We start from the raw sequence: 22,026 nt of genomic DNA on the forward strand, positions 1-22,026 counted from the left end.
AGGAAGTGAATGTTCCGCGGCTTTTTACTTTTTTTTTTTTACAGTTTTGAAAGCGATATTTAAAAAAGTTATTGGAGAACAGTCGCGTGGTGTTGGTGTTTTTTTTTTTTTGCTGTTTTAGACACGAGGCGTGTCAGGAGACACTAAAACGAATATACATCAGTTACGTTAAGCTAAGCATTTGTTTCCAGGGGGTAATTTAGAAGACGGACTTGTAAACAGTGCAAGCGTGGCGCTAAGTCCGTGCGCGTGCAGCCAACCAACATGAGCCGATATGTAGCCGTGCCGATAGCTTTACCTTTGGTGTAAACGTCTGGGCACGAGTCCAGGAAATGTGACACGGGCAGCTGACGCTTCCAGGTCCCGGTCGCTTTAGTTCTATTTGAATATCATTGCTACTAGCGTGACAGAATAGCAGTCAGTGGAAATGAAATTACTCTTTCTTGCCTGCCTTAAACCCAAAACTGGAAACCATACTACAGCCGAGAGAATAAGGTAATTGTAGTGCAGTGTGATCTGCAGCTGGCTACTCCAGCTGACGTGCTCGGTACACCGGCATCATCTGGCGACCTCGTGGCTAGGATTCATCCTTTAACTCTACATTGAACTCAGTTCTGTTCTATATAAACCAGTAGTGATTACTATTCCAACTTATTTTGACCTTAGTCGGTGTGTAGTTTAACTCAGTCGTGTTGTAGTTCTGTACTCATCAGTAGGGAGGTAGTAGGCACACCCTTGTGTTTGTGAAACTACATCATAAAGTGCTCGGTTTGCATGTGTAAAGTTATCAATGGCATCTATAGAAACAGAAGAGGTGGAAAGAATCCAGTTAAAAATAGAATTACTTTCATATGTTTCCTGTAGTAAATGGTATCTAATTCCATTACTGTCACAATTGGGCCTAATTTTTAAAAAAGCTTAAATGTGTGTGTGTGTGTGTAGTTCCTTTAATATCAAGATCTGAAAAGCGTAGGTATCAAAGTATCAATTATCAAAACTCTTGTTTTGATCATCTGTAAAGACTGCTTTTGTACTAATTCTATGCTGAATAAACATTAATTAAAAAAATTCTTTGTTCTGTTTTTTTTTTTTTTTAATCCGTAGTATATTACATATTTTTATATCTAAATAAGGTAATATTTTCAAAAATATATGTGTAAAAGTTGCATGCTAGTATCAGATATACATATTTATATGCAGGCTATAAGACCCTTCACACTACTGCCTAACTATGTAGCCACAAAGAGTGAAAGCTGATTCGACAAGATGTGCCGAAAGTTGAACTATAAAATTTTATTTACAATATCTATAAAAATAAAGATTTTAAAAAGTCCAAATGTCCGCTGAAGACAAAAGACTAGGGGCAGATACTCGCCATATTAAAAGCCATCCATTGTTTTCTCCTCACAAAGAGCTTTTGTGTACAATCTGTTCTGCAGCTCTTCCAGCTCCCTCATGAGCAAAGCCTGAGGCTAATGGCATCGCCACGTCCTAGAAGATGATTAAAGACAAATAACACACTTTCAAAAGAATGTAATGATAATCTACGATTTTTAAGTAGTCTGATTTTAGAATGACATGAGGAAAAAAAACTAGAAAATAAAATGTACGTTTATGAAGTTGTCATTTCTAGTAGTCATTAAGTTCACATTTGGTTTACATTCCAGGTCCCACATTGAATCAGCAGGACACATTTGTGAGCTCAGAGATGCAGGAGAATTTCAATCTTCTGCAGACGTGAACAGTCTGGTGTCCCACTATCCTCCTTTCGAAGGCGCACTAGCCATTCATCTGTACAGAGCTGGCAGACTTCTCTTGGGTAAATGTGCTTGTCAAATGTTTGCTCCCTTGGAGTTCCCTGGGTTTACTATATTGATCTGCAAATATCCACTTCCTGTGTCCCACAAAACTCATCTTGTTTCTGCTGTATTTCTGCTCTTTTTACTACAGACGTGCAGCTACCCTTTGGTGTCATTTTTGGCGGAACCGACATAAATGAAGATGTGAAAGTTGAACACAAGCGTGTGGTTATGGAGCAGGTGCTGCGGAAAGCCAGGTGATGTCTCATCCAGCTGCTTGTTTGGAATACCTAATTTCACACAAGAGCAACACGAGTGCTTGAATATGTATTTTCTAGAGCCCACACTTTATTCATTTTTCAATCATTCTATTTACTTTAATTTGCACTTTTCTTATGTAGACTGGAACTGTAATCTAGTTTTTAGAAATAAATGTATGTAAAAGAAAATAAAGCACACGTAAAACACAGTGCATTTGATAGATTAGTGACTCATCAGTGATCTTTGGACATGGTTTATGTAAAAGGTCATTAATATGACTTGTTTTGAAAACTTTCTCTCATGGCAGTTTGGTGCAACCGTGGCCAGCTTTGAACTGCAAGCAGGAAGTAAATGAGGACGCGTATCCATTCCTTATATACTCAATTTAAATTACTCACATGAAATCAAAACAGAATCGTAGATCCCTTTTCCTTTAGCATACTAACATTTATTTAGCTCATTGACTTTATATAAGAACTGGACAGAGCAAATGTGACATCACCCAAAGAAAATTACTCACTTCCGGCTCCAACTAAAGTAAATTTCTGTGGCCATTTTTTTGTGTTGCCATGTTGGAGTCAGACAATGTCAGAAAAAAGTGATCGATATAATTCAACATTCTTTTAATGGCAACACCTAGAGATATCCCCATCCATATGATTGACAAATCTGTATCTTTCTCCTGATCAATATTGGATATTTAATTTATTCTTTTTATGATCATATATATTTCAAACTTATTATTCCTGATAAACACTTCACTAGAAGTCCGGATCACGACAAGTTTTTGCCATAAAGTGTAGCAGAATATGATAAAAGTTTAAGCAGAAGGCTAACAAAAACAGTTCAGTTAAGCTAGCGAGATGTTCAGTAACTTTTTAAAATGCTTTAAACTCGCAGCAAATCTCTCTATTAGTTTGTCTTGAGAAAACAAAAACAGTTCATTTTTTATTTAACCTCTCTGTGCTGCCGACAGACGGACGATTACACAGCAGCTGCTAAGTGCTAGCTCTGTGATTTAACCATTTAGGACCCGAGGTGTTCTTTGATATGCCTTTTTTATTTTTCTGACATAGAAATAAAAGTTAAGTAAAATTAACTACTGTAGTAATAAAACTGAAAATGTGATGTCTTAGGAGGTTAAAGTCTTAAAAAAATCTCAGAATCTTAAAAAAATAATAATAATTTTTCAGTTGTTCTAATGATATCAATCATAAATAATATTCATCGTATTGATGTCACAACAAAGTCATCATTCATTTTAAAGAATTTTAAATGATGATATGAATCACATTTGGTTAAAAATGTTCATTAGTTCTAAATATATTAAAGCTAAAGTCACTAAACTTTTTCATATGACTAATTATTGCCTACATTTACTAGATAATAGTTGTTTTTTTATATAATAGTTACACTGTTTGTATCTATTTGTTAAAGCTACTTCACAGAAGTTAAGTGATAAAATAATGTTAATGACATAAAAATAGAGAAAAACCTGAATCTGTTTATTAAAATTGTTCATTTTTAAAAAGTGTTACAAAAGTATCGAATTGGGACTCAGTATCGGCAGATACTCAAAATCAAATGACTCAGAATCTGATTGGGCCAGAAAAAAAAACAAAAAAAACTGATTGGGACACCCTTAGCAACAACTATGGCCAATCAGGAGTGAGCTCGTTAGAATCTGTCAATCAAAATTGTTTTACTTTCGACATGAGAACACATACTTTTATTGAGGCATCTGATATGTTCATAACTCGAATAACTTGCAGTAAAGAAAAAAAATATATCTTTATTAAAAAAACTAGGATTAGTAAGAACAACTTAAAAACTGATAGTATTGCAAGAATGGTATTGTGATGAATGGAATGACGGAGTAATAGGTGGTTTATTTTTCAATAGAAGTTTATGGGATTTTGGCTTCTTGGAGCCAGCAGGTTACTTCCTGTTTTGAAACGCCAGCAGGCAGTCCAGTCCTCATATACAGTCAATGATTTATCCTCATTGGTTTACTTCTTGATTGAAACAAAGCATACATTTGTCATTGCTGCTTCTAATAATCTAAATCAGGTTGACTGAAGTTACTGTTATGCATATGTGAAAAAAAAGAAAATAAGATTTCAAACCAGACTGATGACATCTTCCCGTCCCAGACTGTGGCTTAAAAGGATAAGGGAATAAAAAGGCTAACTCCAGCTGTGAAGGTTGTATGTTTTCCATGATTCCCCAATTGACCAATGAATACTCATCAGTATCGTGTGACCCCATGTCCCACCATCCTCTTTCATATGATAAAGGGAGAATGGAGGGAATTTATTTAGCGAAGCTCCGGGTATAATCACCTTCTGGGAGAACAGAGATCAAGCTCCTGCAACTTCAAACAATCCTCACACCGCCTGCTGTTATTGCCTCCTCACACAAATTTTGATCATGAAACTCAATCACCGCACAGAACCTGTTGGCCCACTTTACAATGCGCTCCTATGCACGTACATTTATTCCCCCCCTATAACCCCCCACTGCTTTTTGCTCTACTTTTGCTTTTGTTGCATTCTTCGTTTGTTCCTCCTGAAAGTCTTTTGCCTCCTGAGGCGCTCACAGTTTGCATCCAATATACTTTTTTTTGTATTTTACTGTCTTTATTTGCTGCTTTTTCAGCTGTTGTTGTCATCGATTCTAAAACGACTTCATTTATGCGTCTCTTATGGAAATTCTTATGATGAAATGCCTGGACCAGCAGTGATGTTTACAGCTGTTTTTGCTTTCTTTTTGCTCCCAATTAGGTTTGCAGTTGCATTTACGGCCAAACTGAAAGAAGAGGCAGAAATACACTTGGTATGATTACACTATTTTGTCTGTAGTCATTGCTTGTATTCATATTTTATAATCTTTTTTTTTTTTATCTTTTCACTGCATTAATGTACTGGGTTGACAGTAAAGAAATAGGTTTAAACTCAAACTAGAAATAAGATGATGGCACTTTATCACCTCTGGCTTATAAAAACATTAGATGTCAAGCTAGCAACGATAAAAATAATGATAATATACTGCCCCTCCTTCCCGTCAGATGATAACACAACTCCAATATCAATAAAAGGATAGAAAAGGAAACCATTACGCCTGAAAGCTTTACTTATTGCCAAACTCTTACTTCTTTGTGTTTTTTTTAAGAGTTTGTATTAAAAGAAAACTGTTCCTTTCACTTTTCATCCAATAGTTAACTTGTTTTGATGATGCAGACCTGTGTCTGGAGATACAGCAATTATATAGTGGGTCCAATTTGTCATGACTAAATGAATCCTCTGACAATCTGACTGCAGTCCTCTGTGTCTGGCAGTTTTCCAGCAGAACAAGTCACCACCTGCCAGAAGCTTTTCTAAACCATGAAGGTCTGTTTGCACAGTCCACACTCGCATTAGTGCTGATAACATTTTGATTTTTTGAATACATTTTCTTTAAATAAACCTTTTCTGCATACACTGAAGAGGGATTTCAGCAGAGCAAACTAACACATGTCCTCTCAAAAGCTCAAACGTCCCAGTTTCCTATTGATCCTTAAATCCACACAGCAGTTGTGTATTTTTGCAGAGGTTGGAACTCTTAAGAATCTCTCAGGTGTGCACAACTTGATGCATGCACGGATTCCCAATCCGTTTATTCTCGCGTGTTCTTGTTTCGAAACACGTGACGGTCGACTTAACACTTGACCTGCTGGTGATAGGCTTTAAAGACCCTCTCTGATAAAAAAAAAATGTTTTTAACACATTCTTGTGGCATTTTTCTGATGATGGAGTACAGATATTTAAAATAAATTAAGCTTACAATTGCATTTCTTTGATCAAATCATTGCAAATCAGGAGCTGACGATAAAAAATGCTTTTCAAAAAAACTTGTAGTTGTGACGTAAAAGCTACAGCAGTAAGCCACGAGCTCCATCACTTGCAGACTACTAGACCCATGATCCATTAACATCGCCTGAGCTGGCATCTGGCTCAGAACTGTATGCCTGGATAACCGCTCGACATTTTTTTGCACTGGTAATTTTAGGTTAGTGGTGTGAGGGGATGTGAGCTAATGGGAGAGAGTGTAAACAGATGGATGATGGGAAGGGAATTGCTCTGTCTTCAGTCCCATCAGCTGCTGCTATACAGAAAGTGTGTTCTAGAAAATAATGCAGTTTTGTTTTAAATTTAGCCTAAAAACGGCATAATCATGATTAAAAGACCAATGAGAACGCTTTTACAATAGATTAAAGGGTGTTTGGAGTAGAACTTAAGTAATTATTGTTTGAAAAAGGCTTTTATATAGCAAAATGTTCCACATTAAAATGTATTTTTCAGACTTTTAGATCATTTTCAATGAATCTCATTTAAATATATTAAATCAAACATACTTTGTGAACTAACTTGACTTTTTTTGTCATTGATAAAGTACCGCTTGTGCTACCATATTATGTAATGAGGTGATCTGACCTTTTATGATGTGGCTGCACATTTGAATTTACAGGAAGTTGCAACTGCCTGAGCTCCACAATGTCTCAAATCCGGGAATACATTTTTTTTTTTTTTTTTTTTTTTTAATTTAGAGTCAGAATAAAGACCAACTTGTCATTATGTGGCCACCAGGCTCTTCTAAAAATATGAATAGAAATGTTTTTGTAAGAAAAAAAAACACATCTTAATTGCTTCACCAGTAAATCAACAGAGCACATCCTTTTGTCTGGTTATTTTTTAAGTCATAATTGTACTGCGCATTCCAAGCCTCATAAGCACAGCAGGAAACACTATACTTGGACAGATGTGCATCCTAACACTAGAAGGGCTGTCACATTCTCACATCATCTGGCTGTGAATTACATCTGGACACTTTTGCTTGTACAAAACCAAACTTTTTAGTAAGAAAATAGCAAGATGACCATAATGCATTAACAGCTAGACTCTTCAATGGATGCGTCCATTTAGTATTCATCTGCAGTTTCACAAATGCACTTTTTACTTAAAAAGTTTCTGTTCTTTGCAGCTTGTTACCTGTCTGAACATTTTCCCTTACTTCTGTGATATAACCCACAAGGTGATTGAGAGGGAATGTTCTGAAACCAGGCTTTTATTTTCCGTTCCTATATTGGTGCAAACTGGGAAGTAGCAAAGGTTGCACTTCCTGAAAAAAAACTGAAACAAAAAAAAAGCAATCACATGAACTTGATGTCAATGGGAAGCAATTTCTATTTGACTTTTATGTGTAAAAAAAGTAAAAAAAATCAGATTTTACATAAAAAGGATAAATGTGTGTATTTTTTACATAAATGCATGACAACTTCAAAGATTGATGTAATAATTCTCAAATGAGTGGTTTTGGTAAAGCTGCGGCTCAAATGTCAGCATTACTATAGACTTGTCTTATGGATTGGCAAGTGGGTGGAGCCAAAAGAGTTGACTCCCTTTTTTAGAAAACATTGTTGGAGTGGGTGGAGCAATTTCCGATAAACATGCCCATCTCACCCACCTCAAGCTTCTGTTTTCGCCAGCGGAAGACAGATTGTGGATTTGGTGTTTTTATGATGATCAAATCTTTGCTTCCTTTTTTCATTTTTATTTTTTTAACTGTGCCTCTTTGACAAATCACGTCATGAAGCATAAACAGCTTAGTTGTAATTTAAAGCACATCAAAACACGGTTTGCATCAATAAATACCGCACACTACAATGCCGTCTCGTGTTCTGTAATAGTGTAGCATTAAAACAGCATTTTTGTTGCTTCATTTTCAGAGGAGATTCCAGCCGTAGGCTGCAGATTGAATCAAGTGACATTCTTTATTTCTTCCATTAAGTTGCAGACAACAGGCAGGGACGACAGGCACTTAGAGGCCTGGCTTTGGATTTAGTTGTAACACAAACCACACACACAGTGAATAAATTGGACATGAAATCTTGATGATTTATTTGTTTTTCTCTTGTATGATAAGTATCGTAGTACGCTCTTTATCTACTTAACGTTAGCCTTTGTGATACATGCTTTAAGCACAAAGCGCATTGAAATGAAGTTTCTGTTGTGACAAAAAAAGACCAACACAAATGTTAACAATTGTGTATAGAAATTACAAACTGATCTGAACTAATAATCTGTATTTTCCTTCTTTTTGAAGATGTCACAGAGCAGTAAAATCTACGTGCAGCCTCAAGGTAAGAACACGAGCTTATCATCCCGGCTGTGATGTTGCCTTCACTTGACGAGCCATTCCAATCTTACAAGAATTTGCTTTGACATTTTGAATTTTATTATATATACTTTCAGAAGTACAAAGTTGCCACTGGCCAACAATTAGGTCAGCCCGAAAACGTTCTTATCCGCTGTTTCTTGCCAACAGCCTTGTTTGGCAAGTGGTGTCCCTTTACAGATTAGGCAGCGCTCCAGTCGGCTGCATGGCAGAGCATCCCAGTCAAAGCATTTTTTTCTCTGAATGCCAGTAATCATAATAAACTTTTTTTTATATAATAGGAGGAATGTATACATGATTTTTATGGTTCCCTCTTAATGTAATAATAAGGATTTATGTTGCTTTTATTTATTTTTGTTTTAAAGGTATCCAGACGGAAATTGCTGATAATTTCTGCTGGACGGAATTCTTGAGGAGCTCAGGTACTGCCAGGCTGCTTGTGTCAGCTGTACTGCTAATCTCTGTCTTCCAAACAGTGACTTCTATAATGGGGGAAATGTCTAAATTTAGCAGGAATATGTGTGTGTGTTTTCACCAAACCTTTAGAGAGCTGGTGCTTGCATATGTGAGCTATAACTTGATAAAAATGTTATTTTTGGTTATTAATAGTCGCTGGTGTGTCAGTATTGCTCTAGTGACACAATTTAAAATCTTTCTGGTTCTTAATTGCCCACGGGTAAAAACTTGGATCGAGAATGAACATCGGAGAGCTTTTTGTAATCTCAACTGACTTGCAAACCAAACTGATTTTTCATCCCTGCTCAATTAGCCAGCATCCTTATGTGAAACATATGGCAGCGTTGCAAGTTCACATTGCTAAAACATCTTGGCCATATGCGTCCCAGAGCATATTTGTTTCCATCTGAGTGAGTCAATACTCAAGACTTAAGCTTCCCACTTGTCTTTGAACCAGCAAACATGCATGTTCATCCAGAGTGTGCAGCGCACCGGAGCCGCCGCCGCCGTGGAAAAAGCACTTTCCCCCCCTTATCTCCACCGCTCTCCCGTCTTCCATTCGAATAACTCCGTACGTGTTCACCTGCACCTCTTAGAAACAGCTCGGGATTTAAATTTGACATTGCAAGATAATGTCCGTCCCAAGTACATTACTGCTCATCGAGAGCTCCGCTGAGCAGCAAGTAACATGTGATTTATGGCTCCCGAGCTCAGCCATTTATCACCGCGGTTTCGCAGTGGCTGCAAGTAATACAAATTTTGCGCGCTCATTTCGCCATTTGTTATACCTGAAGTAGAAGTCCCCGTTTTTGTTTGGCTGCTGATGAAAGCTCTGCAATCTGTTTCAGTTGTTTTGAGAGCTCCAAACGCTGTCCCAGTTTCCGCACGCACAAGTTCGCTTTTGTGGGGCAGATGGGAAGCCCCTGGCTGAGACTTTTTTCCTCCAGCTGTGGAGTCGCAGCACGTGCTCTGGATTTTCACTTGATTGTATATTAAAAAGATTAGTGAACGTAGTTCCGAGGCAAAAGCTTTCATTCAGAGAAATTGATTCTAGAGTGCAGAGAACTGCAACCTTTATCAAAACACGAAAATATCTTCAGTGTTTAGTGGCTCGTCTTCAATCTAAACACTCTCCTTCTGCATTTTCACCTTGATAGCCCACTTTGACAGCTCCAATAGCCCCACAATCTTTTCTCACATAGCAGTTCTCATCTGACATATTATGTTATGTGTTTCTTCTATACTTTTATCTTCACATGTGCTCCTAGCACAGCAGGGGGCACCATCCTGCTCCTGCTTTCTTTCTTTCCTCCCAAAGATCCTTTTTTCTGAATATGCAATCCTTTTTTATCTGGTTTTTAAGGAATCTTCTCTGAAATGCAACATTTATATTGTGTCCCTAACAGGCGTGTGGTGCAGATTTTTCCTTTAAACATTTATGAATAATTACCATTGAGTGTGCAGCCTTTATTCTGTAGCTGCAGCGTCAAATGAAGATCTATGACTGTATTGAATTGTGGAATTCTATAGATGTTGCAGCTTTTTAAAGACCTGTTTAAACAAAGTGTATTTCCTTTAGCATAATTTTTGCCTGTGTGCTTTTTTGTATCAGTGAATTGAGAAGCATCCTTATGCACACAAAGAAAGACACACACACAAACTGATTAATCATTTTGTTGCTCAGAGTTCCCCCTCTGAACTCAAAAACAAACGTTTACATAGGACCCCAGAACTACGGAGAAAAAAAACAACAAAAAAACAATTTCGCTGCTGGCAAACAGATGATTTGCACAATATGGTTTTCCTTGCAGAGGAAAGATGAATTGGGTCTCAGATCCGAACGCAGGTTCTCATTTGTTTGTCTTTCACATCCTAGCAGGTCTGTGCTTCCAGGTATCAGATATTATTTCTCTCATGTTTGCTTAAGATCTCAGACAAGTTGTTCCAATTCATGCGAGGCCGACGCATGAATATAGAGGCTGTTTGGAAAGTCAGCTCCTGGATCGGGGTCAAGGCCCAGACTCAAAGCTGGCATTTTAAGATGCTCCTAATAGCATTAAAAGAGCCGCTTGAGCTCCTGATCTGGACTTATCTGGCAGCAGGGGATTTTACTTGACTCACAGAATTTGTGCATGTACTGCTGTCTGTCTGTGACATTGTTTTTAAAAATAAATATTTAGCTTCAGTTTGTGCGATACTTTCTTCCTTTCAAACTCCATTCTGAATGTATTACCTGTTAATGGCTTAGCTAACAACTTTTTGTTTGTTTGCTTGTTTGTTTTCATCATTGAGCTAAATGCACTTGAACATGTCCACTAAAAGTTAAATCAATGCACGAAAAATAATTGAAAAAAAGGTTTTCATAGTGTTTACTAACTCCCACTTTTGTAAAATACTTCAAGAGGAAATATATACATTAAATGGAAAAAAATAAAAGAACCTGGTGTGGTTATTTCTTGATGTATGGTGTTTTAACTTAAGAATGTAACTTTTAACCTTGTGTAAAGACAGACCCATTTTGATAAAATTGTTCTTGTGGCTAATGATAGAGGACATAAAGAAAATTCATCTTAAAATTACACTTCTGAATATTTCTGTATTCAAATCTCTGTAAAACAGGAGCAGAGGAAAAATGCAGTTTTAAAAAGATTATTTTAATTAAATCATTAAATACAATGGCTGCTCCATTCTGATGCATGTACTCGTAGATGACTAGATTCATGTTCATCTTCATTTTTATCGTCTGAGCTGGTATCTGACTCAAAACTTTACGGCTGGATAGCTCTAATATTGCTCGGCATTTTTGTTGCACCGTTAATGTTAGGTTGGCGGTGTGGGGGGCAATAAGCTAGCGGTGTATATTGGCAGGAGTCTGACAGTATGATACATATCGCGATACGCGTCTCACGATACAATACATATCACAATATATCCCAGGACTATACATGTGTCCAGAACATTTTTTTCCCTTTTTTCTTTCATGTTAATAAAATTATTATTTTTTTAATGATCACACTACACAATGCAACTACTATGTTTGCTCATAAATAATTAATTATCATCTTGGCAACATTTTAGATCGCGACAAGTATCTGCAAATGAAATATCGCGATATATCGCGAAATCAATTTTACCCTACAGCCCTACTGTAAGCTACAAGGAGAGCTTGTAAACAAAGGCATGATGGGAAGTCAGGCCAGGCTCACTTATGGGTGACGAGAAGTGATGGCGGTGTTGCTCCATGTCAACGGTTCTGCCCATAACACAGAAGCAAATTCCTATTGAACTACTGCTGCTCTGCAGAAACTATGTCTTAGAAAACGATTTTGGCATATACATGATTAAAAGATCCACTTTTACAATAGATCAAAAGAAGGTCAGAGTGGGTCTATAAAACTGGGTCTATAGATTCACATTTTTTTTTGTTAGATTTGAACAAAAATAACATCAATTGACCTGTTGATCCATATTTATACATCGTTCTGTCCAATCAGCCAACCCTCCAATCATCTCTAGGTCTGCCCATTCCTCCATTAGTTCATCTTATGGTCACATTAGACATATCAAAGTAACAGTAAATTTAAATTTACCAAATAGGGTAAAAATATTGCATACAAAGGCATTGTCATTACTGCTTCATTGAGATTTGTGTCTGTAATTATTTGATCATTACACTGATAAGTTTTAAATGAAAAGAGTTAAGAAAAGAAGGGTGAATAATTTATGGAGTTGGTTGTGGGACATGAGCTGAACCTTTGGGGTTGATGTTACTCTTCCACGAGTTATTCTCAAGCCTTCACATGCCTCCAGTGAGCTCTTTCTGCCTTCTGCTTGCATATTAGTCACTGCTGTCTTATTTTTCTCTTGACCTTGGGTGATGTATGGCTTTCATTATCTGCTGATTTATCTGGGATGTTCATTATGCAGGTTTTGATGTTGTGCTGTTTCTGGCTCTTTTCCAGGTGTAGAGAGCGAACATGTGGATGAGCTCCATGTCTTCTTGTTAGTGTGTGGTCTGAGAAGCGTCAAGGACCCACTTTATTTGGTGGAAGCTTTTTCAGGTATACCCAGAAAGGAACTCTGATACATTCACATATACCATTCCATTCCCAATATGTCTTTCTATACACAAACAGGTTCTCTACATAACTTATTTTCTTTTCATTTGTCAGTTGTTACTCCATTTTTATTTTTATAAAATGATGTAAAATAATTTATTGTGTTTTTAATAGAGTACATCAGGCATTAGTCAAAACTGCCCTTATGGGTGGAAAGGGACTGTCTGCAAATGAAAAATATGCAAATCTGTGCAGGCACTCAGGTGGTCTGTACAAAACTTGAAGATTGTAGGCCACTCAAAAATATTCATGTACATTTTTCTGCTAGCGTGCTGCAGGTGTCAGGTTGTAGTTAGCTCTTTAGCAACACGTAGGGGTAAGTAAGGGGGAAGTAGGTGAGATGTGGGCATCTCATACAGATTTTTGTTTTTAGAGCCTTGTGCACTGTGCAGGGCTGTTCAGGGAAAAGGTGTGTGCTCATCGTGCATCCCGTGTGCAGCCTGGCTGTTAGAAAGGATGAAATTACATATATAAGAGTGTAGTTTGTGTGGACATTCTACAGGCATCTTATGAGTGCTTAGCTGCACATCCTGTGCGTGCAGCATTTCAGGCATTCTGTTGGGAGCCAGTGTGCTCACCTCCCCAACGATACCATGCGACAGCATCCCCCATATCTCATAACCGCGTGTAACTTACATTATCCTTACCAATATTTCACAATTCATTAACCACATGCATGACAATGGTATGGACTCGCAGGCCTCAAAGGAACAGCAAGACACACCTGCACTTCTCTTAAGATGCAGCCGCACCTGTCTACGACCCTCTATAGGCCTGGACAACCCAAAAACCTACAGCACCTGTATTGGGGTCGACCCCTGTGGGGCATGTGACTAAGACATTACAGATTGTCCTATGTGCAAGTAGAAGGTAACATAGAAGCGATTGCAATTTTGTGCATCACAAAGATAGATACTTGTTAATAAAAGAACTGTTGTAATGGTATGGACTAAATTACATTATCATAAATGTGTTTTTGTGGGATTTTTGAAGTAGCTTTCACTGCTTTGCACAGGTAGTGTGGTAGAGAGTTTTTACGCTCTTTTGGGCTGGGCAATGGCATAAGGAGACCAAGATTTGGGCCTCCTGTGACTGCATAGTTAGCCAGTAGTTCAACGGGTCTTGTCCAAGGACCCACACTGGATGAAACTCCTTGCACACCCTGATAATCAAACACTGATTTTTGTGCGCCAGTCCTGGATGAAACCAACTGAGCTATCCAGCCGCAACTTTGGAAAAAAAGCTTAAATCTGTCACTGAAATTAGCTAAATCTACAAATAAGGAAAGTGTCTATATGCTGAGAACTAGTTTTTGTCATTCTGTCATTGGGTCACTGAATACAGATGATACAAAATAACTGAATGTGTGTGATAGATGCATAAAAAGACAATATACATTATTGATTGTATACATTTAGATGTTGCTCTTTGTAGTATATCGAGGCAAAGCATAAGCTTAGTTACACATTTCCAAACAGGCTCATGCTAGTTAGTGAGAGGAATCACAAGTGTGGATTACAAGTGTTTTGTAATTAGCAGCACATGACTTCTATGCTTGCTTGTCTGCTGCTGTGTAAGACTCAATTTGTAAATTAATTGTACTCGATGAGATGGTTCTTTTTTCTTTTATTTTGCAAATTCCAAGACTAAAAGCTTGCGTTAAAGTCAGGTTTCAATGAATGTGAAATGATCACATTCCACCAGGAAAAGTGCAAAGATTAGGTCATACTGATACAACCAGTGTGCAATACTATGTCTGCTCTGCTAAGAAAAAGAAAACAGACTTTTTTGGTTGTAATGTTATCAGGTTAAAGAAGCACAAGTATGTGGACATTATTTAGGCGTCAAACTTTAACCTAAAATCAAGTTTCAAGTCCCCACTCTATTTAATATTTAGTTTTTCATAAAAGGTCTGTTCTCAACATAGATAATCTTAAAAGTACTGCACCAACAAGAAGAAAAACTAAATGACATAATTGTTTATGAATATTTTTTTCCGGTTTTATTTAAAATTAAAGTTTACATCTTCTTTAGATAAATCAAACATAGAAATGCTGATTTTCTTAACCAAGGAAACATGACAGTTAGGTTTAAATAAATAAAAATAAAAGCGCAAGACCTTCAAGTCTGTCTCCTTTTTACTAATGATAAATTCAATTATATTTAGATTAAATAAGCAAATTATATAATACCTATTGATTTGTATCCTTTTCGTTTGTATGGATTAAAGTTTGTTGTGTCTTTGTATTTTTTAATAAACAAACAAGGATCTTTGGTGTCAATCAGTCATATTTTTACTAGCCGAATGACAAGAGATCGATTTGCGTCTTTTTTTATGTACAAAATAATCACAGAGTAATGCATAAAGCAACAGAGTCATGTAAAGTAGAGCTGTTAACATAGGAAGGGAACACTTGAGAAAAGTTGGTGGTGATTTAATCAATAATAATCTATTTAAAAATGTTGCTAAAAATGCTTTGCCAAAAGTAATACAGCATAAAAATGTTTGAGACATTTTTATAAATATTTTAAAGTATTTCAGTGTGTTTTAGCTTATATGTAACAGTTAGGGGAGAGTGCAGCTAAGGACAGGAGATGATGTTGAGAGTGCCATCATTCATAGCACAGGAGGAAAAATATAACAAAAGGTTATGCCAACGTGACCCTTTTAATGTAAATATAATTGAGCTAAATCCTCGTTAGGACATTTGCACTTAGTTGTGCTCCCATAACCGCACAAACATAGTTTGTCATGATGTTAGTTTTGCAATAATGCAACAATTTGTTAAAGGGATTATGTGGATTGGACAAACATTAAAACAACATTTTAGATCAATCTGAAGATGAATTTCAAGATTATTAACTATATTTTGAGTTTCAAACTTTGTCCTTGTGTCCCCAATATGACAACAGCCTTGGTATCTTCAAAAGATTTTTCTTTTTTTTCTTTTAAGCGAGAACTGTAATAGATTAAGAAGATGGGCTTTTTTGTATATAATCCCTTTTTAATCTGACTTTCAAAGCAGAGTTTTGGTTACGAGGCAGCACTAGAGGGAGTCAATTTGTATATTAATGTCTACATGAGATTTTTCTTGGAATTAGATTTTACAGTTCACTTGCAAAAATTCTTCGAAAAGGCCGACATACTAATCTATGAAATTGTGTTACTTTCTACATTCCTTCCAATAAAAAAAAGTTTGTGTTTTCTTTTGACGACACTTTCTATTTTTGTCTTTCAGGGTGGCATTATGAAAATGTTCCAAATATACTAATAATTCTTGGACCAAATGTAAGTATTTTTTCTTTTTTTGTTGCATTTTTTTAATTATTGTTTGTTCCTCTTATTTTTGGCTTTCTCTACAGTTTAGTGTCTATGGAAACCTCCTCTGTAAGGTTAGGGAGCCTCTACTTTAATGCACCAGAGATCAGGTCTTTAGCTGGAATTGCAAAAAAAAAGAGGACAGTTGTCAGTGTTAGCAATGACGCGACACCATATTTCGCTCTAAATATATCAGTTTTCATTGCACTGATCCACGGCTGACCTCCAGTTAGCACTTGCATTTGACTAATGACCTGTATAGAGCTCCCTTTTTTGAACTCATAAATGTTGCCATTTGCAGATATAAATCACAGCCATAACTCCATTCCCAGTCACACTCTATAATCTTCTTTTTCCCAAAGAACTCCTTCTTATACCCTATTAAGCTTTTGTCATAAACAACTTGCAGTTATTCTGTTTTAAAAAATAAAATTTATATATTTTTATAACACACAAATTGATTTATTTAAGGTGTCTTTTTTTAATAAATCAACTTTTTTATTTAAAAATCTGCTATTTTGGTTCAGAGTTGAGACGGATTTGAATGTATAATAAAATGCTAAAAAAAGAAATTTTGACCACATGAGTAGAATATTCCTAAATGATAGAAACTACTTTTTTTTAAACATATACTTTAAGAGATTTCAAACATTGTGGTTCTTGTCTTTACGCCTGGCAGATAGAAGTGACATTAAAGTAAATGCCAGAAGCATCACTGAACCGTTGTGTGTCTTTTTCAGTATTGTTGTTTTTTCTCATTTCATTCCCAATCTCCTCCTCATTGATTTCTCTGTTTGTTGTCCTCATCTTCTCTTCCTCTTGACTTGCTTTGATCTGGCATCAGTGTGCAGTACTTTAGCACTTATTGCTTCTTTCAAACAGTGGTATCGAGCAAAAGGTATGTTCTTCTGCGGTTTTAGTCAAAAACAACTCAATTAGCCGCCGCCGCTGCCGCCATGCGCCCATATGTCTTATTACTGCTTTCTTGCTCTGCTGTGCTTTTAATGAAATGGTTCGGTGGAAGCAGAGATGTGCGATTCATCTTGTTCCCTTCAGATCACAGCACATGTTTTGTTTAAGATATACATTTTGAACTAACCAATACAGGAAGTTATCCTCATAGGATCAACAAGGCCATTATTTTGTGGCTAAACAGACGCCAAAACAAAAACAGAAGGAGACACAAAATAGGGCCGATAAGCAGAATGAGACATGTCTTGCTCAGATTATAAAGATGTACTATAAATTCACCCTCATAATAAGCACTCTGGCTGAGCAGCATCTGTCATTAAGAGGAAAATTCAGGTCAGTGATGTTTGTCAGCTCTGACACATCTCGCTCTCTTATAACTGTTTTTTTATTAAGCACTCCAGTGTTACAGCACATTGTAAAATGATCATGATAATAATATTAAATATAAATAGATAATAATGTCAACTGCCTTATATAAAAGGATCCGTTTAGATGCTTTTGTGATCACCCTTAAGGAAATGTTCTCCCAACAGCAGCTTAGTAACCAAAAGCAATAAAGTTTCTTTATTTTTTTTATGTATGCAATCATAGAAACCTGATTTGATGCAGAATTTTTTGGGGGCATATCACTTGGCATAAAAAAGTAGCAGTTTGCTTTGCAGCATCTTTGACCCAATTTGCTCTGCTTTTGACATTTCTGTGGACAGGCTAATGCATGCAAATCCCACATTGAAATTAATCAGATTGAACACCCACCCTGCCCTGACCCCAATCTCTAAAAAAAAAAAAAAAAACAGGATTTAAACCGAATGATTTTTTTTTCTTTTTTTATGATATAAATTATGTCATTGTTTAGTTCATCTCTGGATCATGTCGACAAGTGGAGGCCGCGCAGAGCCCAAGCTTGACGGGCAGATTGGAGCAGCATCTGCACTGATGCGGAAACTCCCAACAATCTGTTTTGGTTAAGATCAAGCTTTCACAAAAAACAAAGCTGACGATTAACCGGTCAATCCAAGTTCTAAGCTTCGGCAGGTGAAGCTTGCAACTTGGTAAGCTTGGTTAATCTAAGTACCAGTTAATCTAAGTACAAGTATCTGAAATGAGCTTCATGGGATGTGTGGTTGGGCTCACTCCTGAGGATGAGGGACTCAATCCTCCACAATAGATGGAGAGACCGTTTGGTTTGAACATCTGAGAGAAGAAGAGCTGTAATTAGTTAAAACTTTTCTGCACAAAAGATCACAACACATGTGCTGTTTATTTAGTTTGAGTAAATTTATACGCCACTTGTGAGGATATCAAGATGTTCTATTATCTGTCGTGACAGACTTTTTTTTCTCCCTCCAGATTGATCCAGTTCTTACTGCTGAAGTCAAATCTGCTGTTAAAAGGTAGAGGAAATATAGTTTCCATTGAATTCAAGAATTTGAGCTTTTTTAAATAAATGAAAAGTCTCCGTCTGACAATTTAAATTTAAATCCAAATGTGCAAAGTGAAGCCTCTGAGTATTAGCTCATCTATAGTGGGTTTGTATCACTGCAGCACGTTTTGATGAGCAGGTTTTAGATAGGGCCACGTCTGTAGATTAGGACAGTTTCTGTGTCAAATCTGTGAAGAATTCGTGTGCTATTTTGCATCCAATAATTTAAGAAAGAACAAACAAATCCTAAAAGAATGAAAGGTCAGGATTTGTCCTGTATTTTTGTCTTTTCTGGTCTGAGACGTTTGGAGTCTGAAGCAGATTTTGATGTAAGGCTATTTAACCCAGTTTGAAAATAGGACACCCTTTTCAATATTGTTATCCTTCTTTAAAGTTCTATTCTGACCATTTTTTGCCTGTAAAAGCACTCCTTGTTATCTTTTAATTATGATTATGCTGTTTTTTTGCCAAAATAAACAAACCTGTGTCGTTTTCTAGGACATAGTTTCTGCAGAGCGGCAGTAGGTCATTAGACATTGCATTATTTTTTTTTTCAGGATTTTTTTCTTCTCAAATTTCTAATTTTTCAGTCATTTTAAAGCATGTTTTTTATGATATTCCTATGTTTTATTTTCCATTTTGTTAAATAAACCACAGTGGAAAATAAAAGAAAGCTTGTGTAATTTATCATGTGTTGTCATTTTGATCTATTTTTTTATGACAAATACTTTGTATTGGGCAAAAGTGATGGTGTAACTTTTTATAGCGAAGGTGTTCTTGGGTTAATGTGACCAAAAATTGTATATATATATATACGTGGATGAATTGTCAGCCTTTTGCCTTCAACAGACTAAAGACAGGCTGAGAACTTACCTGATGCTCCATTGGCGACACATTTAGTACAGAAAAATGTTTTTCCTTGAACTTGTCTTTGCGCATCACTCACACTCATGTGGACCCCGAGTCATGCTTTGTCACTCTGCCTGCAGAACAACGGGGGTCTTTTTAGCCCACGAAAGGAGCCAACAGGAGGTGCACGCTGCCATGAAAAGGAGCTTTGCTGTTGTCAACAGCTCTGTTTCAGAGGGCATGTCAGCAGCCATTCTAGAGGTAAACATGTTTAAGCCTCCGGGGGAATGAATCAAAATGTGAGGATGGTATTAAATAATAAAAAAAGATATACTCAGCCAATTAGCCTGTGTCTAAAAGGAAATTATTGAAGTAAAAATAAAATTACTTAAGTGTTTGATGCTCCTATGTATTTAGCAGCTCCAGGGACTGAAGCTCTAAAGCAAGTGTCAATCCCCGAAACTTTGATATTTATAAAAAAAATAAATAAATAAAAATCCCAAGATGACCTAATTTCCTTTTTATGAGATATTTAGGTTGATGCATTTAAATTTGTGACTAGCGTCTTGATAAAGACAATTGCCAAAGCAAACCTGTTTTTTTTTCTTTGGTTAAGAATGTCTAAATGTTTTTGAATTTTAATTATATATATAAAAATACATATATAACTTTTTTTTTCTCTTTCATCTCTGCCCATCAGGCCATGCACCTCAGGGTGCCCGTGTTAGCGAGAAACATCCCAGGGAATGCAGCTGTGGTGCAGCATGAGGTCACCGGCTTGCTGTACTCTTCACCTCAGGTATATGGCGTCTGACCTGGTTACCACATCTGCTAAGTCCCAATAAGCTCTTTAGCCCATAAACCTATTGACTGCGAACAATAAAGTGAATATATTCTAGCTGCCACTACTACTCCTAATTGTTTTCCCTCTAGTTTGTTCACTTTTTTCATTTATTTGACCTCTAGTGACAATGCAGCGAGCAATCCACTAACCAGAAACCGTATTACTACTAATTAGTAGTACTAAACTGGATAGCTAGAGGCATGTTTGTCTTGTTTAAAAAGACTCATTTTGATGATTAAATCCCAAATAGCGCTTAAAATGAAATATAAAAATGCAGTTGACGCATATTTATGCAACCTGTATCAAAAGAGGAAGTCCAACATACCAACTTCAGAAAACTTCTCAGCTTTTTTTTTTCTTTTTTTAATGAGCCTTGATTCTAAGGCAGGATAAAAGAAGAAAACAGTCAGTTGAAGGTGAGCTTAAGTGTGATGCAGTCAAGACAGCGTGCTGCAGCTTGATGTGATGGTGGAGATAAGTCCTTCCTGCACGTGTGCTCAGCTGAGCTGCTGCTAGGCAGATCGCACAGATGGTTTCAGCAACTTGGGCCGGATAAACCATGACCTCAGAGCTGAGGAGCACCAAGTCCACGTCTGTGTGTCATCCTTTCACTCATGAGCTTTTTTGCTCTTTAAATCTTGTGTTTAGTTTTTCTTTTCTTAGACTTCTAAGAATGTACTTTACTTAAAAAAAAAAGGTTAAGTCGAAGAAAAAAAAGCACATCCTGTATGCTTGGGCCTGTAATTCTGATATAATTTATAAGCACCTCGCTCATAAATGGAGGTTTAATCCTGTTGTTGAGGATTTATCGTTTTCATATGGCCAAGGAGAAGCGCTGCCTCCGACCAAGAGCCTCTTCACACATCACTTGAAATGAAGAGTTAAATATCCTGCTGGCTGGTCATAGTGGAAACCTTGTGCTCTTATTGGCTCCCCGCAGCAAAGATGTTCTCTGCCATGTTGCAGCCTGAGGGCCATTTGACTTGATTTTACTGGAGATTTTTCTCAGCCCACCGGGCCATGAGATGAACAACTGTGATTTGAGAGGCACCGCATCTCAATTAAAAACCTATTTGACTTTCAATGAACTGTCATTTCACATTACTTTTTTTTAATCCAGCCACAACTTGGTATTGTTTAACTATAACAAATATAAAATTTGCTGTATTTTCCTGCTTTGACAAAAGCTTTAAACTATACTTTTTTATTGAGTTTTACTTTGAAAAGAAATCTCACTTTTCTCTCCCTCTCGCCAGGATTTTCTACGCCAGTCTCAGAGGTTACTGTCGGATCAGGAGCTAAGGGAAAGAGTGGTCAGGAATGGAAAACTCTACGTGGAAGAGCATCACTGCTTGGAAAAAGAAAGAGAAACTTATCAGCAGCTGGTGGACTCGCTGCACTCAGTGTAGGCCACGCCACTCAGCCCAGTGATTCAGGACTTCAGCAGGAAAAAGATGCCGAACATACCTTGGATGGAAACTGTTTTATATTCTTATTTTAATTTGCACTGTATGGTCATGTTTGTCTTAAATGGGGTGGTGCAGTACTTGAGCACATTTATTTACATATATTTATGCTTGTTTCATTGATGCTAAATTTGAAATAAGCAAAAGTGCAATGCCGTTGTATTTATTGTTTATTTTACAAATAAAAATGGAGGCAGGCATCTCTTGCCTGGCTTTGACTTAACTACGGTTATCAGGAAATAATGTTTTATTTTTGGTTGTGAGTTTGTACTATGAAAATAAAGTTATTTAAACTAAAATAAATGA

At 36.8% G+C, this 22,026-nt stretch overlaps 1 protein-coding gene across 1 annotated transcript; it reads left to right on the forward strand.

Annotated features, from left to right (window-relative positions):
• The first annotated feature begins 81 nt into the window (after nucleotides 1-81).
• On the forward strand, nucleotides 82-21,943 carry glt1d1 (glycosyltransferase 1 domain containing 1). The gene is made up of 12 exons (XM_024275520.2): nucleotides 82-495; nucleotides 1,668-1,819; nucleotides 1,951-2,056; nucleotides 4,844-4,895; nucleotides 8,202-8,238; nucleotides 8,639-8,695; nucleotides 12,692-12,790; nucleotides 16,087-16,136; nucleotides 18,489-18,532; nucleotides 19,551-19,671; nucleotides 20,111-20,209; nucleotides 21,511-21,943. Exons 1-12 carry the CDS (start codon nucleotides 428-430, stop codon nucleotides 21,661-21,663), a joined length of 1,038 nt encoding a protein of 345 aa, XP_024131288.1. The 5' UTR covers nucleotides 82-427; the 3' UTR covers nucleotides 21,664-21,943.
• Nucleotides 21,944-22,026: the final 83 nt, after the last annotated feature.

The sequence above is a fragment of the Oryzias melastigma genome, linkage group LG9, assembly GCF_002922805.2.
Source record: "Oryzias melastigma strain HK-1 linkage group LG9, ASM292280v2, whole genome shotgun sequence".
NCBI classification, from domain to species: Eukaryota; Metazoa; Chordata; class Actinopteri; order Beloniformes; family Adrianichthyidae; genus Oryzias; species Oryzias melastigma.

Bases quoted from the DNA above. Each gene is read 5' to 3' on its own strand.
- glt1d1 (XM_024275520.2), top strand. From the start codon at position 428: ATGAAATTACTCTTTCTTGCCTGCCTTAAACCCAAAACTGGAAACCAT. The intron at 1,820-1,950 runs GTAAATGTGCTT...TTTTTACTACAG, and splicing joins AGCTGGCAGACTTCTCTTGG to ACGTGCAGCTACCCTTTGGT. The intron at 18,533-19,550 runs GTAGAGGAAATA...CTCTGCCTGCAG, and splicing joins GTCAAATCTGCTGTTAAAAG to AACAACGGGGGTCTTTTTAG.